The sequence below is a fragment of the Rhinoderma darwinii genome, chromosome 3 (genome assembly GCF_050947455.1).
Source record: "Rhinoderma darwinii isolate aRhiDar2 chromosome 3, aRhiDar2.hap1, whole genome shotgun sequence".
NCBI lineage: Eukaryota > Metazoa > Chordata > Amphibia > Anura > Rhinodermatidae > Rhinoderma > Rhinoderma darwinii.
The window spans coordinates 25214986-25240734 of NC_134689.1; the positions used below are offsets into that span (position 1 = coordinate 25214986).

The following is a 25749-nucleotide window of genomic DNA, read 5'->3' on the forward strand; positions in this document are numbered from 1 at the left end:
AGTTTGGAAGAAGTTCTTCGTGATGGGAAATCTCAGTATCACAAGAAGGATCTGAAGTGCCCAATTCTTCCAGGTAAATGTCTGTTCTGAACAATAAATTGGACAACCTTTTATATTTTTTATTAACGTATTCCCTTAAAGTTTAAACCAGTTCAATCTAATATCTGTAGTCAAATGGCCAAAACATCCTGGACTAAATTATACCAAATTACCATACCGGTTGCACTTCTCATTAATACTTATGACAATCAATTGTCTCAGATGGCTCAGTGCTTGACAATCGGTTAGCAATTGAATTGTTTTACGACTTCACTAATTTGAGTCCATAGAATATAATTTGCCTTTCCCCATAAAATCAAATCTGAAACCTGGTAAATCAATTCACCAATGCATTGAAGATGCTGTAGCTCGACTTGGGCAGAAAGATTTGCTAATCTCTACCAGGGCCGGCCTTAGGATAGATGGCGCCCTGTGCAAAATGTATCTTTCGGTGCCCACCACATAAAGAAAAAGTATAATGCTTTTATATAGTGACCCCACACAGTATAATATATTATAACCCCTTCAAGGAGACAGTGTTTTGTCCTGTAATTGTGCCCCTACAAAGTATAATGTCCACTTAGTGGCCTCCACACACAGCCCCCCTTGTAAATAGTGCCCCCTGTAGACAGTGCCATAATCCTCCCCCCCCCCCCCTACCACCTCCTTGTAGGTAGTACCCTGGACTGAGCATTTGATGTCTCTGTCCACATATGATCAGGGGCAACTCCTGAAGTGGAATCCTCGTCCACAGCGCTGCCAGCGTTGTGACCAGGGATTCCTCTCCAGGAGAAGCCCCTGACGTCTCTATCCATTTATGGACAGTAATGTCAGGGGCTTCTCCTGGAGCCGAATCACTGCCATAGCAATACTGTGAACGGGGATTTCGCTTCAGCAGTTACCCCTGATGTCACTGTCCATATATGGACAGCCATCAAGCACTTCGTCCAGGAGCGGAAACCCCGGCCACAGAGGGGAGCTACAGTGGTGCTATCTACGGAGGCTGCAAAAAAAAATATATCTCCTCCTTACGTGCACTTTGCGCTAGGAGTAGAGAAAGCATGGCCGTGGTTCAGAGGAGTGCTGCTGCACCCTGGTTGGGAACCACTGGCCTAGTAGATAGCAGAGCATGGAGATACTATAGATGGATGCTATAGTGTACAACCATATCTGCATCCTTAGGGTGCAGATACTATTGCATGAGGCATCGTCGGCCATGAGGGGAGGGGCTTCCTGGCGGGCAACACAGGTGCCCTCATGCCCAGTGTTGCCAGTAGCAGCTGCTACAGCAGTAGCAATGTCGCTGAGAAGCACCCGGGTGGAAAGGCAGCTGCAGAGTTGCCAGGCGCTTCTGTAACACAAGCAGGGGAAGGGAGTCAGTGCAGCACCCCCTTCTACCTGCTGGAGTGATGCACCCTGTGCAATGACACAGGTCGCACACTCCTATAGGCCTGCCCTGATCTCTACCACCATTGGCCCAATAAACTAGCACATGGCTAAACTCAAGAGATCTGATTGTGCATTCATAACCTAAGTCAAAGATGGACAAATGTTACACCCTCATCCGCCTTGTAATGTCTAAGGGTATGTTCACGCAGCCTATTTTCGTCCGCCTTTCGGGCTGTAAACGCCTGAAAAATCGGAAGCAGAACGCCTCTAAACATCTGCCCATTGATTTCAATGGGAAAAACTGCATTCTGTTCCGACGGGCTAGTTTTTTTACGCGGCCGTTTTGAAAAACAGCTGCGAAAAAGAACTGCAGGTCACTTTTTGGGATGTTTTTGGAGCTGTTTTTCATACTTATTGAAAACGCATCCAAAAACGTCCGTGAAAATCGCCAGTGGCTTCAAAAACTTCTGAAAATTATGAGCCGGTTTCCCTTAAACGGCTCTGTATTTTGAGGCGTTTTTGACGTGTGTGTGAACATACCCTAAGTGACAGAATATCCTTGACACTTGCTCTGACTTAAACAAGGTTTCCCAACATAGAGATGATGCCTTAGGATTGGCTATACATGTATGATGGTGGGCTCCTACCTATAGCAAGAACTGCTGCTCCCTGCCCCATACTGCAAGAAGTGGTCATTCTCCAAGGTCTATAGAAACGAGATGACTCGGTTAACCTCTTCAGTCTCTGCCCTGGTGGCTTTTGTGGTCATATATATCATGGATCTGTTGGGAGGATAAAATACAGAATTGTTTAAGTTCTTGACTGACTTATTTCTTCCCTATAGCTATGGATGCTCCTAGTCCAAGTGAATGTGCTTCAGTTCAACAAGTAGACCGTCTGCCGTGCGCTAATGACTCTGTATCTAGAGAACTTTGTGAAGGCCTCGGATGTTGCTTTTCTCCAGCTGAGTTTAGGGTGCGCTGCTACTTTGGAAAGAAATGTAAGTCTTTGACCTTTTCCACTATGAGACTTTAGATGACCAGATCAATGACTCTAATTTTATAGCAGAGCAGCTCTTTATATTTTGATGTAATGGTTTCGATATCACTATTTAATTGGCCTTGAGTTTCAAGCAGGTTCATATACATAACTATAATGCTACATGCACACTTTGGTGTGGAAAATCCACTAAAACCGCATGGTTTTTAGGTGCGGTATTTACATCTTGAGGTGGAAATAGGTGCAGTTTTATTCTGTGTATTTTGGTGCCTTTTTCTTAAACTAGTCAGATATAATTCGCAAACTGAAACGCGGTATAAGTTGACAAGCTGCGGATTTTAAAATACGCACTGCAGGTCCATTTACACACAGAAATCTGCACCTTGTAGATGAGGTTTCTTAATCATTTACTTTGCTGGTATTGTATGATGCTGCGGATTTGCCACATGAAAATATGTGCAGCAAATCCGCAAGTAATACGTGTGCATTCAGCCTAAAGGTACGTTCACACTGTTTACATGCATTTTTTGTTTTTTTGGGGGTGTAAATGCTTCGGAATACACCCAAAAAAATCTGCTCAACTCCTACAAACATCTGCCCATTGAGTTCAATGGGGAAAACAGGGTCTCGTTCAAACAGGGTGATTTTGTTGGGTTTTTTTTTATGCTGCCATTTAAAAAGAAGTCGCATGTCACTACTTTAGCTGGTTTTCATTGTCAATAGAAACACCTGAAACGCTTTCCACTTCAAAAACTGCTGAAAATCAGAGGCAGTTTTCTCTGGAAATATCTGCCATTTTCAGCCATTATTTACTGTGTGAACATATCCGAACTCATGATACTTGGCAATGTACCATATTGGTTGGCTTGGTTCAAGCCATGGAGTTTTGCCAGGTGACTACTGTTGTCTTCAAAGCATATGTACTGTAGTTTTTGGGGATGAAAAAATGATTATCAGCTTGACAGATTCTCAGACCACTCTGATGCGTCTCATTGTAGGTTTAGTAGATTTATTAACAATTTGACTTTCCTGTGTATAGTGACTGCCCGTTGCACACCTGAGAACAACATGGTGGTTGCCATTTCAAAAGACCTGACCACACCATCCTTAATTCTGGACTCTGTAAGCGTGGTCAACGTGGATTCCAACTCATGCCCAAATCTGAGAGTAGCAGCAACAGCATCATTTATTGGCTACCAGTTCCCACTGTCCTGTGGAGGTGTTAACCAGGTGAGCAAAACACACTGGACCCATGCCTATCAAAGGCATGCTCACGTGAATTCAGGGCTTCACAAAATAACTCTGCCTTGCAGAATAAATCTAGAATGTCTGATACCTGTGGTTTGGTATTACAGGTGGCTGACATGTCTGTAGTATATGAGAACACTTTTGTGGCAACCAAGAATGTAAGGACCTGGCAGATGGGATCGATCACTAGAGACAGTCCAATGAGGTAAGCCGGGCATTTCAGGATGGTGGTAACTACAAGTACCACAGTTGGTTTACTAAGATGCCCCTCTTAATACAGGCTGACCGTGCGCTGCAGCTATTCCCACACTGGTATTGTCCCTCTGCAAGTGGAAGTCCTCACCCTTCCACCACCTCTTCCTGTATCTACCTCTGGACCGCTGCTCCTGGAGATGAGGATAGCTGAAGGTATTTAACTTCTCCTCTGACAGGTAGCTGGTTAGTGTCTCCTGAGCCGTCCTTGCACCGCTTTGATTAAGTTGGTACGTGCTCTATTTTCAATGCTAGTTGGGAGGTGCAGGCGGAATAAATGGCTTTAAAGCCTGGAGTAATCTAGAAGACATCTGCCCTTAGATGGGCTCATGCAGACATTCCTTTTTTCAAATCTAAGCAGGCCCAGCTTTTAGCTGATCACCACCCCTATATGATGGGACAACCCCTTTGAGGTTTTTGACTCCTTGAGCTGTAGCTGCACAAGGTGACCTCTTTTGGCTTCCAATCTCTACACATTAGTACAGTGCATTACATAAGATCTCCTCTAATTTATACTTTGTCATAAGATTGAAGGGTACCATGAAAGATTTCATACAGTCTCTTTGCATATTTTAAGCAACTTATGTAACTTGCATAAAAAAAAGGATCCCATCTATTAAGTGGGCAGGGGTCAGCCAATTTTATTTAAGGACAGGAAACCAAACATGTATATTATAGCCTTGCCAGGTGCACTGGTCAGCCTGAATGGCATCAAACCTCTTCATAGTTTGGTATTCAATGATGACATGCTGTGCAGGCAATCATCTCACTTCCACCACACTGACCTCTAAGAAAAAAAATTGCTGTATCAGAGCGACTAAGTTTTATACAAAAAAAGATTACCCCACCCCTTATATGCTCCCATCATTTAGAAAGTACTTGGCCTAACCCTCCCAGTGCCTGAGAAATTAGACTAGATTGTAATGGAAAGCTGGTATAATGTCAAGCTAACAGGTGACCATATTTTTCAGATGGACAGTATGGCTCATACTATAGAGACCAAGATTATCCTATTGAGCGAGTATTAAGAGATCCTGTGCATGTGGAAGTTCGGATTCTGCAGAGGACTGATCCAAGCCTAGTTCTGGTCTTGAGCAACTGTTGGGCCACCAGTTCTCCTGTCCCTACTGGGCTTCCCCAATGGCCTGTCTTGTTCAACAGGTGAGGGTTGAATTAAGGGACTACAAGAATTGCTCTTTGTTCAGGGCTGTCATGGTACACCTTCATATTGTGTTCACTTTTCAGCTGCCCTTTTGATGGAGACAACTATCTCACCCAGCTGGTTCCTGTTGGTCCTTCCTCACAGAACATGCCTTTCCCAACACACTACAAGCGCTTCATTGTCCGCACATTTACCTTTGTGGATTTCAACACCCAAACTTCTCTTAATGGACCGGTAAGTTGTAAATGAAGGTTGCACCTCTATGCCCCATAGGAAGTGCCACAATTTGTCACCATATTAAGACTGGCTGAAATGACATCCCCTTTGATACATGTGGTTTTTTTTGGTAAAGATTATGCACCTAGAAAAGTTATTCATTCTACAAAGTCTCTGCTAGTACAATGTTCTGCTCGCCTGGCATACAGTAACTTGTGTTGTGGTCCTACAGGTTTTCTTCCACTGCAGCGCTTCAGTATGTGTCCCGTCTGCCATGGAGTCGTGTTCAGTGAACTGTCCCCAAAGACAAAGTAGGTGATCAGTCTTGTATCCACTCTCCTATTACTGCCTACCTAGTAAGATGAGTGGCGTTGGAAAAGGGGAATTTTATTTTTTTGGCATACTATCCCTAGTGGACCACTTACTCTAAACATCTCTTCACCAACTTGGGATAATAATCGTTTGTTTTGTCTTACAGAAAGAATGGCTGGATCCTGGGGGTCAGAAGATGCTCTTACAACAGTCACATCTCGGGGTCCTGTTATATTTCATGCTGAGGAGGCTGACACAGACAAGGTTCTCCATGAGGAGGAAGGTAAGGGGATAATCACACCAAGTTTGAATAAATGGTACAATCGCTTAGACCTAAAATAGACTCTATGAATAAATCTAGCATAGATTTAAACGTTGCCTTCAGTTAAAGAACCACTACTCCTAACATATAAAGATTGTGTATAGTGTTGTACCACTTTATCATGTAGACCACCAACTAGGACCCTGCAGCCAACAGCTGTATGGTATCTCCAAGTCCAAACGTCCCATTGAACTCCCTATAGGAACTGATCTTTGTGCTGCGGTTTATTAATTATGACTTGACACATGTTGCTTTGTTTGTCTTTTCCAAAAGAGATCTAACATACATTTCTTCAAACAGGTGCTCTTGGGTCGGGGCTGGCCCTGGCTGTGCTACAAGGCACAGCAGCCGTTGGGTTATTCTTGATGGTGTCCCTTCTGGGTATCTACTTGTATAGAAGACAAAAGAAATGTACAGTGTCTACTGTGACTGCTTGAATAAAGGGCCTTTTAAAAACAACTTGTCTTTGTTTTGTATGTATTTCTAAACTACTGATTAAAATTTGAGCTTGTGAAAATGAGTCTATTCCATACATCACTTTAATAGTTTCTTCTAAACACAGGGTCCTTAGTACTGATACAAAGCAGTATGTCTACCTTGTAATACTATGGTAGTAACAGACACTTCTGAGCGAAATAACCGCAGGACACTGCTATTTTGGGCGTTTACTTTCTTGGGCCAGATGGGGCAACTTTGTATGTTAGACAGACTGGCTTCCCCTTAATTTATGGCGTAGTCGCCCATCAGTGACTCCACAGCTGTCCTCTAAGGGTAGAAAGTGAGGCATTCTCAGCCAAACCCTGTTTTCCTAACTCTCTAGCAAGTTGGACAATCTGATCTCCAACTATTCAATGGTCTCAATTGGATTACTTTAGTGCTCAAATCAGAACATGTATAAGGGTATGTGCACACACACTAATTACGTCCGTAATTGACGGACGTATTTCGGCCGCAAGTACCGGACCGAACACAGTGCAGGGAGCCGGGCTCCTAGCATCATACTTATGTACGATGCTAGGAGTCCCTGCCTCTCCGTGGAACTACTGTCCTGTACTGAAAACATGATTACAGTACGGGACAGTTGTCCTGCAGAGAGGCAGGGACTCCTAGCACCGTATATAACTATGATGCTAGGAGTTTGGTCCGGGACTTGCGGCCGAAGTACGTCCGTCAATTACGGACGTAATTAGTGTGTGTGCACATACCCTAAGAGGACAGGACCTCTCCCTGCATGTTGCTGTTTGACCCCATTATTTGAGGATTTTATTGGCTGCAGCTGTCCCTTTCAAGAGACTGCTCTGTGATTTCTTGCTGGACGGTGTGCACAATACAGTTCCTGGTGCTCATGTTGAATACGGATCAGCTTAGTGGTCAGTGTCGTGCTTCCTGCTGCTACCTGACGCTGGCGACTGAACTGTGGAAATGCAGTTATTTCACTGCACTTATCCATTTTATATGTGTTGGTACGGCGTATTTGTGGTTCCTCACTTGGCACTTGTGGTGGTTGTACATGGTCTCTCTGGAGAGCAGGTGTATTATGGAGTGGGGCAATCTCTGTAGAAGTTTTACAGTTTGCCAAATTTTACTCTTTGGAGCTTTTTTTTTTTTTTTTTTTTTTCTATTATGAAATTGTTCCAAAATCAGCTTGTGCCATGCACTTTTTTTTTTACAGGGTGTTTTACACGCTGTTTTTACAAAGCACATGAAAATGCTTGTTTGGTTCCCCCCGTTTTCCCTGGGTTTTTTTCATGCCGTTTATGGCCTGAAAATAGGCTGTGTGAACATACCCCAAGGGCTAGACTAAATAACAATCTTTATGATCTAGGCGAGCAAGAATAAACCACAGCATTGAAAACAAATTTCGTTTTTCACTTGTGCTTTGGCTCTGCGATGTGTGCCCTTAGGGTTTGTGCACACGTAGTAACCAAAAACGTCTGAAAATATGGAGCAGTTTTCAAGGGAAAACAGCCCCTGATTTTCAGACGTTTTTTGACAACTCGCGTTTTTCACGTCCGTTTTTGGAGCTGTTTTCATTGGAGTCTGAGAAAACTGCTCCAAAGAAGTGCCCTGCACTTCCTTGACGAGGCAGTCATTTCACACGTCGTCGTTTGACAGCTGTCAAACGACAACACTTAAATTACAGGTCGTCGGCAGATGTTTGCCGACGTATTGGAGCCGTATTTTCAGGTGTAAATCGAGGCATAATACGCCTCGTTTACGCCTGAAAATAGGTCGTGTGAACCCAGCCTAAGAGTTGCCCTAAAATACTGTAATTTAACCAAACCGCCGTTGCCGTGGAGACCTAGACTTCATGTCTACACTTTTTTTTTTTTGCTTACATAGAATAAGAATTGTGCACAAACGTGCTGTAATCTCCTTAGTAATCATTCACATGGGAATATTTGGGGGGGATGTAAATGAACATGTGCCCAAAAACCTGTTTATGCCTCACTAAAGACTTCAAAAGTATCTAGAAAAGGTGGTGTGGATAGGGGGCATGGGTTAAAATAAACGTGTGCCAATTTTTTATTTTTTTTTGCATAAAACTGACGCAAGTGAAGCCAGCGCATCGGTGCTATAAGGAAGAGAAGTGTACAATGTCTAGTAAGAGGCCACACATTTATCATACAGCATGTGGCACTTTTTATGGATTTGGCACATCATCTGACTGCCTAGCTTAACCCCTTTCTGACATGCTTGCTTCATAGCCAGGTAGGCGAAGTATAGCGCGGGCTGTATGCTACAGCCAACACTTCTCTGTAAAGAGCAGAATCTCGCTCAAGCGTGATCCTGCTAGTTTAACCACTTAGATGCCACAGTCCACTGCAAACACAGCATCTAAAAGGTTAGAAAGAGGGGGCATACCCCTGACAGCCCACCACCACATTATCAGGGGGTGCTGATGGCATGTGGCCTAATGAAGGCCCCCTAGGTCTGCCATCTTTGTTCTATTAAGCCCTGCCTCAAACTCCATATGCTGCAATACATTAGTACTGCAGTATATAGTTCAAGTGATTGCTGGCTCGTGGGCCCCTAGGGGGACTAGTAAACTTATCTTCTATGCACAAAAAATTAAAGTTCATTTCCACCTGATGCATTGTAAAAGAAATGAAAAATGTACATGATATAATCGTGTCCGTAAAAGCCTGAACAACTACACTAACTATTTTATCAGGCGTGGTGTACACCATAAAGTAAAATGCCAATCTTTTTTTGGTCCCACTTATCTCACAAAAAATGGAAAAAAGTGATCAAAAACTTGCATGTACCCCAGAATGGTACAACTATAAACTACGGCTTGTCCTGCAAAAAATAAGCCCTCATAAATGCTTATTTAACTGGGAAAAAAGTTATGGCTCTCAGAATTTGGCAACACAACTTTATTTCTTACAAATCAGTTTTTGTTTTTTCTTGTAAGATCCAAATTTGGTATCGCCATAATTGTATTGACCCCAGAATAAAGTTAACCTGTCATTTCAATCGCATGGTGAAGGCTGCAAAAAACAGTGAATGAATCAGTTTGTTTGGTTATTTTTTTTCGTTTTCCACCCCACATTTTTCTGGTTTCCTAGTAAATTAAATGGTGCCATGAGAAACGACAACTCGTCCAACAAAAATAAATCCCTCATAGGGCTATATTGATAAATTGTCTTTTGGAAGGTGGGGAGGAAAAAAATGAAGGGGTTCAATTTATTCTGTGTAAATATTAGTAAATCTGCCCCATTGTTAGTCAAAATAAAGATGGCTACATCTGTACATAGTGGGGGTTATACAGATTTCTCCTACTGCTTAGTTATATTTGCTGGTGTTGCCCTAGAGAAAGGGACAGTGCCATCAAATTTGGTTGTTCAAAACGGCCGCGAAAAAGAAGTGCAGGTCACTTCTTGGGATGTTAGAGCTGTTTCGGCCGTGAAAAATGCGTGTGGCTTAAAGTCTGAAAATCAGGAGCTGGTTTCCCTTGAAAACGGCTCTGTATTTTCAGACATTTTTGAGTTTGTGTGTGAACATTCCCTTCCTGCTTCTTTGGATCTATTAGGTTCTGTAGAAGATGGGACACAGACTGCAGTGGAAGTACACCTGAAATATTGCAGTGAGAGCTTGCTGATAATGGAATGAAGACTGTACAGATCAAGCCATGGTATTACGCACAAGTAGAATCACCCACATGCTACAACCTATGCTAATAGTTTAGGGCTAGTACATATTGTTATGGGCATTAATGGTGAACCCAGTAAGCTGCAATGTGAGACCATGGCCCTCTTTCCTATGTTGCTTTTGGCAACTTGTGGTCTTTTGGGTAGTTCATCACTCGCCCACACTGATATTGCATGGTGTTTGCCAACATACTACCTCTAGTCAAACGTATGCAAATAATGTTTAAGCCATATTAACAGTCCAAGAGAATTTTGGTAATTTGGATCCACAAATGTGCTGGTAATGTGTTTGGTACAGCACTGACTGAGAGGGAGTTCTAAGTGGGAGTTGCCTCTAGGAAAGGGACATTTAAAATAATTCATAAGAACTACATGCTTTAGGAATAGTTATTCTTTGTATACAAAGTAAAGTGCTATTGGCTAACCTTACCCATCTACAAGGATAGGCCACCAGACTTGTCCGGAGGAATCTGGAGAGGGAGTGGACCTGCAGTCATCCAACTATAGAATCAGGTTTGGATCATTTCTTCTGAGTATTCGGACCTCCAAGTAGACTGGCTCTCGTAGAATTTTAAATCACAGAATACTCGTTGTTCATGTAATATAATGTATACTTGTGATCTACCAGGAGACCAAGATAAATAAGCCACAATTAGTCAATGCAGGGAGACCAGTACAATGTTTTTCTTGAGACTTTTCTTATCTTTGAGAGTGTTAAGTGTTAGGGTATGTGCACACACACTAATTACGTCCGTAATTGACAGACGTATTTCGGCCGCAAGTACCGGACCGAACACAGTGCAGGGAGCCGGGCTCCTAGCATCATAGTTATGTACAATGCTAGGAGCCCCTGCCTCTCCGTGGAACTACTGACCCGTACTGAAAACATGATTACAGTATGGGACAGTTGTCCTGCAGAGAGGCAGGGACCCCTAGCGTCGTACATAACTATGATGCTAGGAGCCCGGCTCCCTGCACTGAGTTCGGTCCGGGACTTGCGGCAGAAATACGTCCGTCAATTACGGATGTAATTAGTGTGTGTGCACATACCCACAGGGTATGTTCACACGACAGCGTCCGTAACGGCTGAAATTACGGGGATGTTTTTCGCCTGAAAACATCCCCGTAATTTCAGCAGTAACGGCATGTGCAGGCGCTTGAACGCCGCGTCCATTACGGACGTAATTGGCGCTGCTATTCATTGGAGTCAATGAATAATGGCTCCAATTACGGCCAAAGAAGTGACAGGTCACTTCTTTGATGCGGGCGTCTATTTACGCGCCGTCATTTGACAGCGGCGCGTAAATATACGCATCGTGTGAACAGACAAACGTCTGCCCATAGCTTTCAATGGGCAGATGTTTGTCAGCGCTATTTTCGGACGTAATTCGGGGCAAAAACGCCTGAATTACGTCCGTAATTAGTGCGTGTGAACATACTCTTAGGGGAAGTTCACACCGAGTTTTTTTGACGAGTTTTATGACGCGGAAAGTTTTATGACGTGCCGCAAAACGCGCCAAAAAACGGCCGAAAATGCCTCCCATTGATTTCAATGGGAGGCGGAGGCGTTTTTTTACCGCGAGCTGGAAGAAGGTGCAAGCCCTATCTTCGGGCGTTTACGCCTCTGACCTCCCACTGACCTCAATTGGGAGACAGAGAAAGCGTATTTGGCGGCGTTTTATGCCTGCAGTGCTCAATGGCCGTGGGTGAAAAACACAACGAAAATCGGCGTGCAGGCAGAGGAAAATCTTCCTCAAAATTCCAAACGGAATTTTGAGGCAGATTTTCCTCCTGCAAAAAAATTCTGTGTGAACCCGGCCTTAGTCAACACAACATCTTGAAGTTTGCTTTTTTTGATACCTTGTATAAACGGATAAGGAAAAAACTGAATTTTAAGCAATGTTGTAGCAATGATTTGGAATCTTATAGAGGTCAATTAGGTTTGCCATGTATATAACATGATTTGGCAAGCCACCATATGTAACAGTGTTGGACTGGAGTCCAATGGGGCCTATCCTCCATCTAAACAGATCATGTACACCTTCACTTTTAATCGTATTGTCATTTTTTTTAACATTTCACATACAGCACGTATAAATAAGGTCTAATAGGTTATTTGTGAATCAACCCATAAGAAATGCCATTGGGGCAAGTGGTTGCCTCCAAAGTGGGCTGTCTTTTGCTGGATCATTGACGCCCGTTCTTGTGTCAGAGCCAGGGCATCACTGTTACACCATATGTAACAGTGTTGGACTGGAGTCCAATGGGGCCTATCCTCCATCTAAACAGATCATGTACACCTTCACTTTTAATCGTATTGTCATTTTTTTTAACATTGCACATACAGCACGTATAAATAAGGTCTAATAGGTTATTTGTGAATCAACCCATAAGAAATGCCATTGGGGCAAGTGGTTGCCTCCAAAGTGGGCTGTCTTTTGCTGGATCATTGACGCCCGTTATTGTGTCAGAGCCAGGGCATCACCTAGTGGGTCAGTCTGACCATGATATCTAGCCTCTGTAGCTATTCTCATCTCCAGCAGCAGAGGTCAAGTAGTGGATACAGGAAGAGGTGGCAGCAGCGTGAATACCTCATCTTGTAATCAGACATTACCAATCTGTGAATATCTACAGCAAACAGTAAACTTAGGAGAAAGGCACGTATATCCCAAGGTGGTTTGTTCTTCACCCAACATTGTTAATCGTACCTCATTTTACTCTCTTGTGATTGAGGACCCTTGTGATTGAGATAACTAAAACGTACTCACCGAAATTTTTATTTCCTGGACTCCGTAGGCAGCACAACACATATGGGTTTTAGTCCCCTAGGTACACAATCAAGCAAAGACAGGTTAATTAGCAATAAGCATTAAGCAATTAAAGACTTCCCCCTATAAGTATGAACCGGGCCCCAGCATATTTTTACGAAGCAGTAGTCATAAGTTCTGCCAGGGGGGAAGCTTGTGCCAGAAGACCCGGACCGAACACAGTGCAGGGAGCCGGGCTCCTAGCATCATAGTGATGTACGATGCTAGGAGTCCCTTCCTCGCTGCATGACAACTGTCCCGTACTGTAATCATGATTACAGTACTTGACAGTAGTTCCACGCAGAGGCAGGGACTCCTAGCGTCGTACATCACTATGATGCTAGGAGCCCGGCTCCCTGCACTGTGTTCGGTCCGGGTCTTCTGGCCGAAATACGTTCCGTACATTACGGACGTAACATGGTCGTGTGAACCCAGCCTTACGGTGTTCTGTGCAGACAGGCCTTTTTTTTACGCGCCGCTGTTAAAAGACGGCCGCCTCAAAGAAGTGCATGTCACTTCTAGGGACGTAATTGGAGACATTTTTCATTGACTCCAATGAAAACCAGCTCCAATTACATCCGTAAAACACGCCGCGAAAAACGTGTGCACTTGTCAAAACGTCTGAAACTCAGGAGCTGTTTTCGCCTGAAAATAGCTCCGTAATTTCAGATGTAATTGGCGTTGCTGTGTGAACGTACCCTTAGGGAATGTTAACACGATTAACAAAATACGTCTGAAAATACGGAGCTGTTTTCGGGGGGAAAACAGCTCCTGATTTTCAGATGTTTTTTGAGCAACTCGCGTTTTTTACGGCCGTTTTTGGAGCTCTTTTCAATAGAGTCTATGAGAAAACGGCTCCAAAAACGTCCCAAGAAGTGTCCTGCACTTCTTTTGTTGAGCCGTCATTTTACGCGCCGTATTTTGACAGTGACGCGTAAAATGACAGCTCGTCTGCACAGAACATCGTGCAAGCGATGGGCAGATGTTTGCTGACGTATTGGAGCCGTATTTTCAGGCGTAATTCGAGGCGTAAAACGCCTCCATTACGTCTGTAAAGAGGTCGTGTGCACATACCCTTATTCTGATCTGATCTAAAAACGGATCAGAGTAACGGAATATACAACATTGATTTTGCAATGAGGTTTTCGCTAGTGTGTTTTTTACAGGTGAGACATGTAATATAAATGTGTTTCACCTGTTAAAACTGTGCGTTGAAAAAACGCATTGCAAATCCATGGTTTTACCAGATTTCTTTATGCGTTTTTTTAGTGCGTGGCCAAAATGGTCTTATGTAAATACACCCTGAGTGAAAATCAGTTTGAGGGTATGTTCACACGCACTGTTTTCAGACGTAATTTGGGCGTTTTATACATCGAATTACGCCTGAAACAACGGCTCCATTACGCCTACAAACATCTGCCCATTGCTTTCAATGGGTTTTACGGTGTTCTGTTCCCACGAGGTGTAATTTTACGCGTCGCTGTCAAAACACCGCGCGTAAAAAGACGCCCGCGCCAAAGAAGGGCATGTCACTTCTTGGGACGTTTTTGGAGCCGTTTTTCATTGACTCCTTTGAAAAACATCTCCAATAACGTCCGTAAAATACGCCGCGAAAAACGCGGGTAGTTACAAAAACGTCTTAAAATCAGGAGCTGTTTTGAACATACCCTTAGGCTGGATTTACACGAGCATATTCGGTCCGTAAAGGACGGAACGTATTTCGGCCTCATGAATGGAGATATTTCTGCAGCAAGTGCATGGATGTTTGCAAACCTCATTCAGATGAATGGGACAGTCGCAGAGATATATACAACAAATCTATCCTGAGGGGCCATTCACATCGTGGTTTATTCCTCCGACTGCCGTGAAATAGCGGCGGAATTCACTTTGCCATCTGCAATTTCCATTTTCAGCTGACTGCACGGTGTGAATAAGCCCTAAAGGGTTTAAACTGCTGCATAGTGATTGAGAATAGAAGTCACTAGTGGCTGCACCTGACGTCACTTTATCTCTCGTCCTATCACAGAGCTGCTCTTGTTTCATTCACAGGGTATAAATCTCTGGTCTATGGCAGACTGGGGTATAGGTGGCTGCTGGTAAGATGGGCTTGTGCAGAGTAGGGTTTGGGCTTGTAGTATTGCTGTGGACCTATGGGTTGGGGTCTCTAGTATGTGCAGTACAGGACTATTGGGATGATCCTTCCCATCTGCGTTGTGGATCTGGAGATATGGAGTTTTCGCTTCCTCCTTTGCTGGATGATGCAGTTTTATCCTTGACTGTGATTGGTAAGTTCTATAATGTAATAAGATGACATAAATTCTTAGTGAGTGATGTCTATAGGGACAGGTTAGATTCATAATAACTTGTAAATTGTATGTACAGCCATCTTTAAAGCTGTCTAGCTAATTACCATAACTCTAGCCCATATTCCTTATGGATATCTGAGGGTAGTTTCATGCTCTGGACTCCCTCCAGAGGTTCTGTAACCGGGTCCTCTATTTATTTCACACACCACGTACTAGGCTAGTTGAGGCTGAAAAACATTTAGGGCCCCCTTGGGGTTAAGGGCCAAGTGTGCACGACCCCAAGGGTATGTTCACATGGCTTATTTTTGGGCTGAAAAAATCGGAAGCAGAACGCCTCCAAACATCTGCCCATTGATTTCAATGGGAGAACCTGTTCTGTTCTGACGGGTTGTGTTTTTTTTTACGTGGTTGTTATGAAAAGACAAAAATACGCCTGCAAAAAAGTGCATTTCACTTGAGCCATTTTTCATTGACTCTAGAAAAACGTCCTGTAAAAATAAAAAATGCTGCGAAAAATGAGGAGCTGTGTTCCCTTCAAAACCGCTCCATATTTTCAGACTTTTTTTTTAGTAAGTGTGTGAACATACCCCAATAGTTCTCCTGATTGCCTCTACTAGAGAAGAAAGTGGTTGCAAATGGTTCTGGCCTGTCCATTTCCCAATTTGAATGTTTGGCATGATATACTAAACGTCCCCTGTTAAGGGCAAACCTATGTCTGCTGATCTCTGGGTCTTCCTGATACCAGACATGCAGCAATCAACTAATGGCGGCTGATTTTGCTCGGAGGCAGTTCTGCCATTCAGCGTGATCTGCTAGCAATCTAATGTGTGTGAAGGCTGCCTTCCTGTCTGCTTTTCTTCAACATGGATGGTCCTTTTGGGAGACAATTAATGCTAGGTGTCCTCGAGGGTGTGGGGCCACCTTAAATACTATGACTATACTGCATTTGTACTAACCAAAATATGTTCTGAGGAGAAGCTTAACAGTGCCCTGGTTATTGTATAAGATTGCTAAGCTACTTCGTTCTGCACTGTCCACTAGGTGGCTCTATTGATGTGCTTGTACATGCAATCAGAACATGTTGGCTGTGGATGTCTTTTGCTGTTAGTTAATACAAGTGCACCATGTAAGCGGTAGTCTAGGCTCTTCTTGATAAAGTTGGTCCTTTGTTAATCTTTACTTGTCTGCGGGTTAAAATGTACCTCCCTTGTGTATCTGTAAATTTCATGCTCTGCATTTCTGACTGTAATTTCCAGATAAGAATGGAAAACCCCATACTCTTCACAATGACTCCAATTGCGGAACCTGGATAGGACAGAGATCTGACAGCTCGGTGGTGGTCGGTTCCTCTTTTGATGGATGTTATGTGCGCGAGGAGGTAAGTTGTGAAAAACTACAACCCTTCCCTTGTCCCGGCAATATAGGCTGTGGACTCCTGATTCCAAAGATGGTGCAAAATACACCACTAAGGCCTTATTTACACGAACGTGTTTCACGTCTGTGATACGCGCGTGAAAGTCACGCGTGTCGCACGGACCTATGTCAGGCAATGGGGACATTCAGGCATTCCGTGTCTTTCACGCAGCGTGTCCGCTGCGTGAAACTCACATGTCCTATACTTGAGTGTTTTTTGCGCATCACGCACCCATTGAAGTCAATGGGTGCATGTCATAAGGATGGCATATGCGTGAAAATCACGCAGCCACGCGCCAAACTGATGACACACGGAACTGTAACGTGCAAAAAAACACACGTTCGTGAGTTTCGCCTAATGGGAACGGTAGTTGGCAAGTATTGAATGTTAAAGTCAAGACACAAAACTAAATATTCGGATTTTTTGCTTCTCTGATTTACGGCAGGCATTTTTAATATTTTCAACGTATGCGTTTTTGTTTTTTTTAAGCAATCTAGTTTAGACTGAATTTATTTCAAAAGTATGCAAATACATTAAGATCTGTATTACAATCACACCAGCTGATGGAGTACACTAAGTGTACAGACAGCCCTGGGGTACATTTTAGGTCCTCAAATGGCATTTGGAAACCCAATCAAAGGGTTCCTCCAATACTGCCCTTTCAAGCAAGAGAGGCTGTCACCAGGCACCTGCTCTAGGGCAGCATAGGACTCCCCTACAGTACTTCTACAGTCCCATGTTTTTAGGGCACTGTACAATATGTTCCCTTAACCAAGTACTGAGTGTGAAGACAAATGTTGCCATTTTAAGTAACTTTTAACCTGTGCCTTTTCTGCCCAAATCACATGGAAACTAAATAGACCTGGGCCAAAGATCTTCTCATATATTGTTGCCAGGCTAGTTTTGAGTACTATTTGACATAGAAGATCTGTTCATACGAACAATTGTGATGCCATATTCCACCAATGCCAAGGGTCTTCCCTATTATGATATCTGGCGTCTCATAGCTCCTCCTGTCACATCACAAAAACTTTTATAATTGCAGGATGGAAATTATGTGGTGACCATCAGTTTGGAAGAAGTTCTTCGTGATGGGAAATCCCAGTATCACAAGAAGGATCTGAAATGCCCAATTCCAGGTAAATGTCTGTTCTGAACAATAAATTGGACAACCTTTTATTTTTTTTTATTAACGTATTCCCTTAAAGTTTAAACCAGTTCAATCCAATATCTGTAGTCAAATGCCCAAAACATCCTGGACTAAATTATACCAAATTACCATACCGGTTGCACTTCTCAATACTTATGACAATCAATTCTCAGATGACTCAGTGCTTGACAATCAGTTAGAGATCGAATTATTTTACGACTTCACTAATTTGACAGTCCATAGAGTATAATTTGCCTCTCCCCATAAAATCCAATCTCAAACCTGGTAAATCAATTCACCAATGCATTGGCGTTTCTGTAGCTCTACTTGGGCAAAAAGATTTGCTAATCTCTACCAGGGCCGGCCTTAGGATAGATGGCGCCCTGTGCAAAATTATCTTTCGGTGCCCACCCAATCATAAAAAAAAAGCCCCATAAAAAAAGTATGTCCTATATAGTGACCCAAGACAGTAATATAGTATGACTCCTTCAAGGACACAGTATTTTGTCCTCTAATTGTGCCCCTACAAAGTAGAATGTCCACTTGGTGGCCTCCACACACAGCCCCCTGTAGATTGTGCCACCCAGACCCCTTGTAAGTAGCGCCCTAAAAGAGTGGCTTCCCCCTGTGGCCGGGGGTTCTGCTCCTGGACGGAGCGTTTTGATGTCTCTGTCCACATATGGACAGTGACATCAGGGGCAACTCCTGAAGTGGAATCCCTGTACACAGCACTGCCAACGCTGTGACCGGGGATTCCTCTCCAGGAGAAGCCCCTGACGTCTGTATCCATTTATGGACCGTGACGTCAGGGGATTCTCCTAGAGCCCAATCACTGCCATAGCAATACTGTGGACGGGGATTCCGCTTCAGCAGTTTCCCCTGATGTCACTGTCCATATATGGACAGACCTCAAGCGCTCCGTCCAGGAGAGGAAAAACCCCAGCCACAGGGGGAGTCCACTCCTTCAGGGAGCTACAGTGGCGCTACATACAGGAAGGGGGGGCGGTGCTATCTATGGAGGCTGCAAAAAAATATCCTCACATGCACTTCGCTCTAGGAGTGGAGAAAGCACGGCCGTGGTTCAGAGTGCAGCGGCACCCCGGTTGGGAACCACTGGCCTAGTAGATAACAGAGCATGGAGATGCTATAGTGTACAACCATGTCTGCATCCTTAGGACGCAGATACTATTGCATGAGGCATCGCCGGCCCTTGGGGGGGGGGGGTCGCTTCCTTGCAGGAAACACAGGTGCCCTCATGCCCAGTGTTGCCAGTAGCAGCTGCTACAGCAGTAGCGATGACACTGAAGCGCCCGTGTGGAAAGGCAGCTGCGGAGTTGCCAGGCGCTTCTGAAACACAGCAGGGGAAGGAAGTCAGCGCAGCACCCCCTTCCACCTGCTGGATTGATGCACACTCCTATGGCCTGCCCTGATCTCTACCACCATTGGCACAATAAGCTAGCACATGGCTAAACTCAGGAGCTCTGATTGTGCATTCATAACCTAAGTCAAAGATGGACAAATGTTACACTATCACTCCCCTTGTGATGTCTGTCTTTCGGTCTGAAAAATCGGAAGCAGAACGCCTGCAAACATCTGCTCATTGATTTCAATGGGAAAAACTGCATTCTGTTCCGACAGGCTCCGTATTTTGAGATGTTATTGACTCCACGTGTGATCATACCCTAAGTGACAGAGAATATCCTTGACACTTGCTCTGACTTAAACAAGTCTTCCCACCATAGAGATGATGAAGCCTTAGGATCGGCTATACATGTATGATGGTGGGCTCCTACCTATAGCAAGAACTGCTGCTCCCTGCCCCATACTGCAAGAAGTGGTCATTCTCCAAGGTCTATAGAAACGAGATGACTCGGTTAACCTCTTCAGTCTCTGCCCTGGTGGCTTTTGTGGTTATATATCATGGATCTGTTGGAAGATAAAATACAGAATTGTCTAAGTTGTTTGACTTATTTCTTTTAGCTATGGATGCTCCTAGTCCAAGTGAATGTGCTTCCGTTCAACAAGTAGACCGTCTGCCGTGCGCTAATGACTCTGTATCTAGAGAACTTTGTGAAGGCCTTGGATGCTGCTTTTCTCCAGCTGAGTTTAGGGTGCGCTGCTACTATGGGCAGAAACGTAAGTCTTTGAACTATTCCACTATGAGACTTTTTATTACCAAGATCAATGGCTCTAAATTTTATAGCAGAGCAGCTCTTTATATAGTGATGTAATGGTTTCGATATCACTATTTAATTGGCCTTGTGTTTCAAGCAGGTTCATATACATAACTACAATGCTACATGCACACTTTGGTGTGGAAAATCCAGACTAAAACCGCATGGTTTTTAGGTGCGGTATTTACATCTTGAGGTGGAAATAGGTGCAGTTTTATGCTGCGTATTTTGGTGCATTTTTCTTTCAAACTAGTCAGATACAATAAATTGACAAGCAGCGGATTTTAAAATACGCACTGCAGGTACATTTACGCACAAACTCCTCTACACGGTACAGATTTCTTAATCTCATTTACTTTGCTGGTATTGTATGACGCTGCGGATTTGCCACATGAAAATATATGCAGCAAATCCGCACGTAATACGTGTGCATTCAGCCCAAGGGTATGTTTACACACTGTTTACAGGCTGTTTTCAGGGTGTAAATACTTTGGACTACACCCCAAAAAAAAAACTAGCTAAACGCCTACAAACATCTGCCCATTGAATTAAAACAGGGTGGCTTTTTTTTTTTTTTTTTTTTGCTGCCATTTAAAAAAAAGTGCATAAAAACGTAGAATGTCACTACTTTACCTGGTTTTCATTGTCCATAGAAATGGCTGAAACGCTTTCCACTTCAAAAACTGCTGAAAATCAAGGCCATTTTCTCTGGAAACTGTCATTTTCAGCCGTTTTTTACTGTGTGAACATATCCTAACTCATGATACTTGGCAATGTACCATATTGGTTGGCTTGGTGCAAGCCATGGAGTTTTGCCAGGTGACTACTGTTTTTCAAAGCATATGTACTGTAGTTTTTGGGGATGAAAAAATTATTACCAGCTTGACAGATTCTCAGGCCACTCTGATGCGTCTCATTGTAGGTTTAGTAGATTTATTAACAATTTGACTTTCCTGTGTATAGTGACTGCCCGTTGCACACCTGAGAACAACATGGTGGTTGCAATTTCAAAGGACCTGACCACACCATCCTTAATTCTGGACTCTGTAAGCGTGGTCAACGTGGATTCCAACTCATGCCCAAATCTGAGAGTAGCAGCAACAGCATCATTTATTGGCTACCAGTTCCCACTGTCCTGTGGAGGTGTTAACCAGGTGAGCAAAACACACTGGACCCATGCCTATCAAAGGCATGCTCACGTGAATTCAGGGCTTCACAAAATAACTCTGCCTTGCAGAATAAATCTAGAATGTCTGATACCTGTGGTTTGGTATTACAGGTGGCTGACATGTCTGTAGTATATGAGAACACTTTTATGGCCACTAAGAATGTAAGGACCTGGCAGATGGGATCGATCACTAGGGACAGTACAATGAGGTAAGCCGGGCATTTCAGGATGGTGGTAACTACAAGTACCACAGTTGGTTTACGAAGATGCCCTCTTAATACAGGCTGACCGTGCGCTGCAGCTATTCCCACACTGGTATTGTCCCTCTGCAAGTGGAAGTCCTCACCCTTCCACCACCTCTTCCTGTATCTACCTCTGGACCGCTGCTCCTGGAGATGAGGATAGCTGAAGGTATTTAACTTCTCCTCTGACAGGTAGCTGGTTAGTGTCTCCTGAGCCGTCCTTGCACAGCTTTGATTAAGTTGGTATGTGCTCTATTTTCAATATTGGGAGGTGCAGGCGGAATAAATTGTTTTAGAGCCTGGAGTAATCTAGAGGACATCTGCCCTTAGATGGGCTCATGTAGACATTCCCTTTTTCATATCTAAGCAGGCCCAGCTTTTAGCTGATCACCACCCCTATATGATGGGACAACGCCTTTGAGGTTTTTGACTCCTCGATCTGTAGCTTCACAAGGCGACCTCTTTTGGCTTCCAATCGTTACACATTAGTACCAGTGCATTACACAAGATCTCATCTGATTCATACCTGGTCAGTAAGATTGAAGGGTACCATGAACTTTTTCATCCAGTCTCCACTTATTTTAACAAACTTATGTAACTTGCATAATAAAAATGACCCTGTCAAGTGGACAGGTGTCAGACAACTTTATTTAAGGACAGGAAACCAAACATATATATTATGTAACATATTATAGCCTTGCCAGGTGCACTGGTCAGCCTGAATGACATCAAACCTTTTCATAGTTTGGTATTCAATGATGACTTGCTGTGCAGGCAATGATCTCACTTCCACCACACTGACCTCTAACAAAAAAATAGCTGCATCAGAGCGACTAAGTTTAAGACCAACAATTACTCGACCCCCTTATATGCTCCCCATCATTTAGAAAGTACTTGGCCTAACCCTCCCAGGGCCTGAGAGAAATTAGGCTAGATTGTAATGGAAAGCTGATTTGATGTCCAGTTAACAGGTGACCATATTTTTCAGATGGACAGTATGGCTCATACTATAGAGACCAAGATTATCCTATTGAGCGAGTATTAAGAGATCCTGTGCATGTGGAAGTTCGGATTCTGCAGAGAACTGATCCAAGCCTAGTTCTGGTCTTGAACAACTGTTGGGCCACCAGTTCTCCTGTCCCTACTGGGCTTCCCCAATGGCCTGTCTTGTTCAACAGGTGAGGGTTGAATTAAAGGGCTACAAGAATTGCCTTCTGTTCAGGGGTGTCATGGTACAACTTCATATTGTGTTCACTTTTCAGCTGCCCTTTTGATGGAGACAACTATCTCACCCAGCTGGTTCCTGTTGGTCCTTCCTCACAGAACATGCCTTTCCCAACACACTACAAGCGCTTCATTGTCCGCACATTTACCTTTGTGGATTCCAACACCCAAAGTTCTCTTAATGGACCGGTAAGTTGCCAATGAAGGTTGCACCTCTATGCCCCATAGGAAGTGCCACAATTTGTCACCATATTAAGACTGGCTGAAATGACATCCCCTTTGATACATGTGAGGTTTTTTTGGTATAGATTATGCACCTAGAAAAGTTATTCATTCTACAAAGTCTGTGCTAGTACAATGTTACTCGCCTGGCATACAGTAACTTATGTTGTGGTCCTACAGGTTTTCTTCCACTGCAGCGCTTCAGTATGTGTCCCGTCTGCCATGGAGTCGTGTTCAGTGAATTGTCCCCAAAGACAAAGTAGGTGATCAGTCTTATATCCATTCTCCTATTACTGCCTACCTAGTAAAATGAGTGGTGCTGGAAGACTTTTATTTATTTTTCCCCCCCCCCCCTCCTTTCTTGCATACTATCCCAAATGGACCACTTGCTCTAAACATCTCTTCACCAACTTGGGGTAATCCATTATTTTTTTTTGTCTTACAGAAAGAATGGCTAGATCTTGGGGATCAGAAGATGCTCTTACAACAGTCACATCTCGGGGTCCTGTTATATTTCATGCTGAGGAGGCTGACACAGACAAGGTTCTCCATGAGGAGGAAGGTAAGGGGATAATCACACCAAGTTTGAATAAATGGTACAATCGCTTAGACCTAAAATAGACTCTGAATACATCTAGCATAGATTTAAATGTTCCCTTCAGTTAAAGAACCACTACTCCTAACATACAAAGATTGTGTATAGTGTTGTGCCACTTTACCATGTAGACCACCAACTAGGAACCTAAAGCCAGCAGTTGTCTGGCATCTCCAAGTCCAAATGTCCCATTGAACTCCCTATAGGAACTGATCTTTGTGCTGCAGTTTATTAATTATGACTTGACAAATGTTGCTTTTTCTGTCTCTTCCAAATGAGATCTAACAAAAATTTCTTCAAACAGGTCCTCTTGGGTTGGGGCTGGCCCTGGCTTGGCTACAAGGCACAGCAGCTGTTGGTTTATTCTCAATAGTGTCCCTTCTGGGTATCTACTTGTATAGAAGACAAAAGAAATGTACAGTGTCTACTGTGACTGCTTGAATAAAGGGCCTTTTAAAAACCACTTGTCTTTGGTTTATTATGTATTTCTGAACAACGGATTAAAATTTGAGCGTGTGTGTCTATTCCATAGATCACTTTAATAGTTCCTTCTAAAGACCGGGTCCTTAGTACTGATCCAAAGCATTATGTCCACCTTGTAATACTAGGGTAGTAAAAGATACTTCTGAGCTAAATAACAACCGCAGAACACTGCTATTCTGGGCATTGACTTTCTTGGGCCAGATGGGGCAACTTTGTATGTTAGCCAGACTGGCTTCCGCTTTAAATTTATGGCTTAGTTGCCCATCGGTGTGACTCCACAGCTGTCCGCTAAGGGTAGAAAGTGAGGCATTCTCAGCCAAACCCTGTTTTCCTAACTCTCTCACATTGGACGATCTTAGCTCCATCTCTTCAATGGTCTCAATCGGATTACTATAGTGCTCAAATCAGAATGTGTAGAAGAGGATGGAACCGCTCCCTGAATGTTGCTGTTTGACACCATTATTTGAGGATTTTATTGGGCGCAACTGTCCCTTTCAAGAGACTGCTCTGTGTAATTGCTTGCTGGACGGTGTGCACAGTTCCTGGTGATTATGCTGAATACGGATCAGCTTATTGGTCAGAGCGTCGTGCTTCCTGCTGCTACCTGAAATTGTCGACTTAACGGTGGAAAATGCAGTTATTTCACTGTACTTATCCTTTTTATTATATATGTGTTTTGTACTGCACATTTGTGGTTCCTCATTTGGCACTTGTGGTGGTTGTACATGGTCTCTCTGTGGAGAGCAGGTGTACTATGGAGTGGGACAATCTCTGAAGTTTTTAGTGTGCCAGAAACTTTTTTTTTTTTTAAGCATGGTACCTTAGAGTAGTCAAGACTGCAGTAAAGTTCAAAATACCCACATTTAGGGTATGTTTACATGAGTCGTGCTTGACCACGGTTATACCTTGAATTGCATGTGTTTTTTTTTTTTTGTTCAAAGCCAAAAACCTAGCCTTAGAGTGGCATGTGAACCTGCGGAGGGGGATGTACACCCCCACTCAGGGGCGTAACTAGGAAAGACTGGGCCCCATAGCAAACTTTTGATTGGGCCCCCCCCCCCCCTTGTAGATAGTGCCTTTTTTACAACCCCCCCCCCCTGTAGATAACGCCATCTACAGGGGGGGGTCTGTAGGGAACGCCATACAGCGTGTCCTAATAAAAGACATGTGTCCCCTATCCACAGGATAGGGGAGACATGTGTGATCGCTGGCAGCGATGGGGAGAACGGGGGACCGAAAGTCCCCCTGAAGTTCTCCATGACTAACTTCTGGCGTCTGCGCAGCTCTGTAGAAATGGTCACGCAGGCGCACAAGCGGCACCGGCGCGCCATTCATTTCTACGGAGCTGCCGACACAGACCCCGGATGTCCGAGGTTTGTGATGGAGAACTTCAGGGGACTTTCAGTCCCCCGTTCTCCCTATCGCTGCCAGCGATCATACATGTATCCTCTATCCTGTGGATAGGGGATACATGTCTTTTGCTTAATGGCAGAGCGGGGAGATACCTCCCTGCTCTGCCGTACTGTTCAGTGGCGTCCTGCTGTAGCAGCCATAGCGGCTGCTAGCGGAGCCTCCGGCCATGGTGGGGGCCCGTGCCAGCGGGCGACACGGCCCCCCTCATGCCGCGGGCCCCGTAGCAGCCGCTACTGCTGCTATGGTGGTAGTTACGCCACTGCCCCCACTCATCAGGTGTCCTTCACCACTGGCATATGTAAGGGTATGTTCACACGCTTAGGCTGGATTCACACGAGCATGTTTGGTCCGTAAAGGACGGAACGTATGTCGGAAGTATTTCCCGGACTGAGCACACTGCAGGGAGCCGGGCTCCTAGCATCATAGTTATGTATGACGCTAGGAGTCCCTGCCTCTCC

General features: G+C 44.0%; 1 protein-coding gene across 1 annotated transcript; it reads left to right on the plus strand.

The window, feature by feature from the left end:
- Positions 1 to 23836, plus strand: LOC142750324 (zona pellucida sperm-binding protein 4-like). Its single transcript, XM_075859321.1, has 22 exons — positions 1 to 73; positions 2273 to 2428; positions 3467 to 3657; positions 3783 to 3880; positions 3956 to 4083; positions 4899 to 5088; positions 5173 to 5323; positions 5538 to 5616; positions 5784 to 5900; positions 6240 to 6364; positions 14170 to 14224; positions 16463 to 16584; positions 17666 to 17759; positions 19751 to 19906; positions 20908 to 21098; positions 21224 to 21321; positions 21396 to 21523; positions 22343 to 22532; positions 22617 to 22767; positions 22981 to 23059; positions 23246 to 23362; positions 23700 to 23836. Exons 2-22 carry the CDS (start codon positions 2275 to 2277, stop codon positions 23834 to 23836), a joined length of 2751 nt encoding a protein of 916 aa, XP_075715436.1. The 5' UTR covers positions 1 to 73; positions 2273 to 2274.
- The last annotated feature ends 1913 nt before the right edge of the window (positions 23837 to 25749 follow it).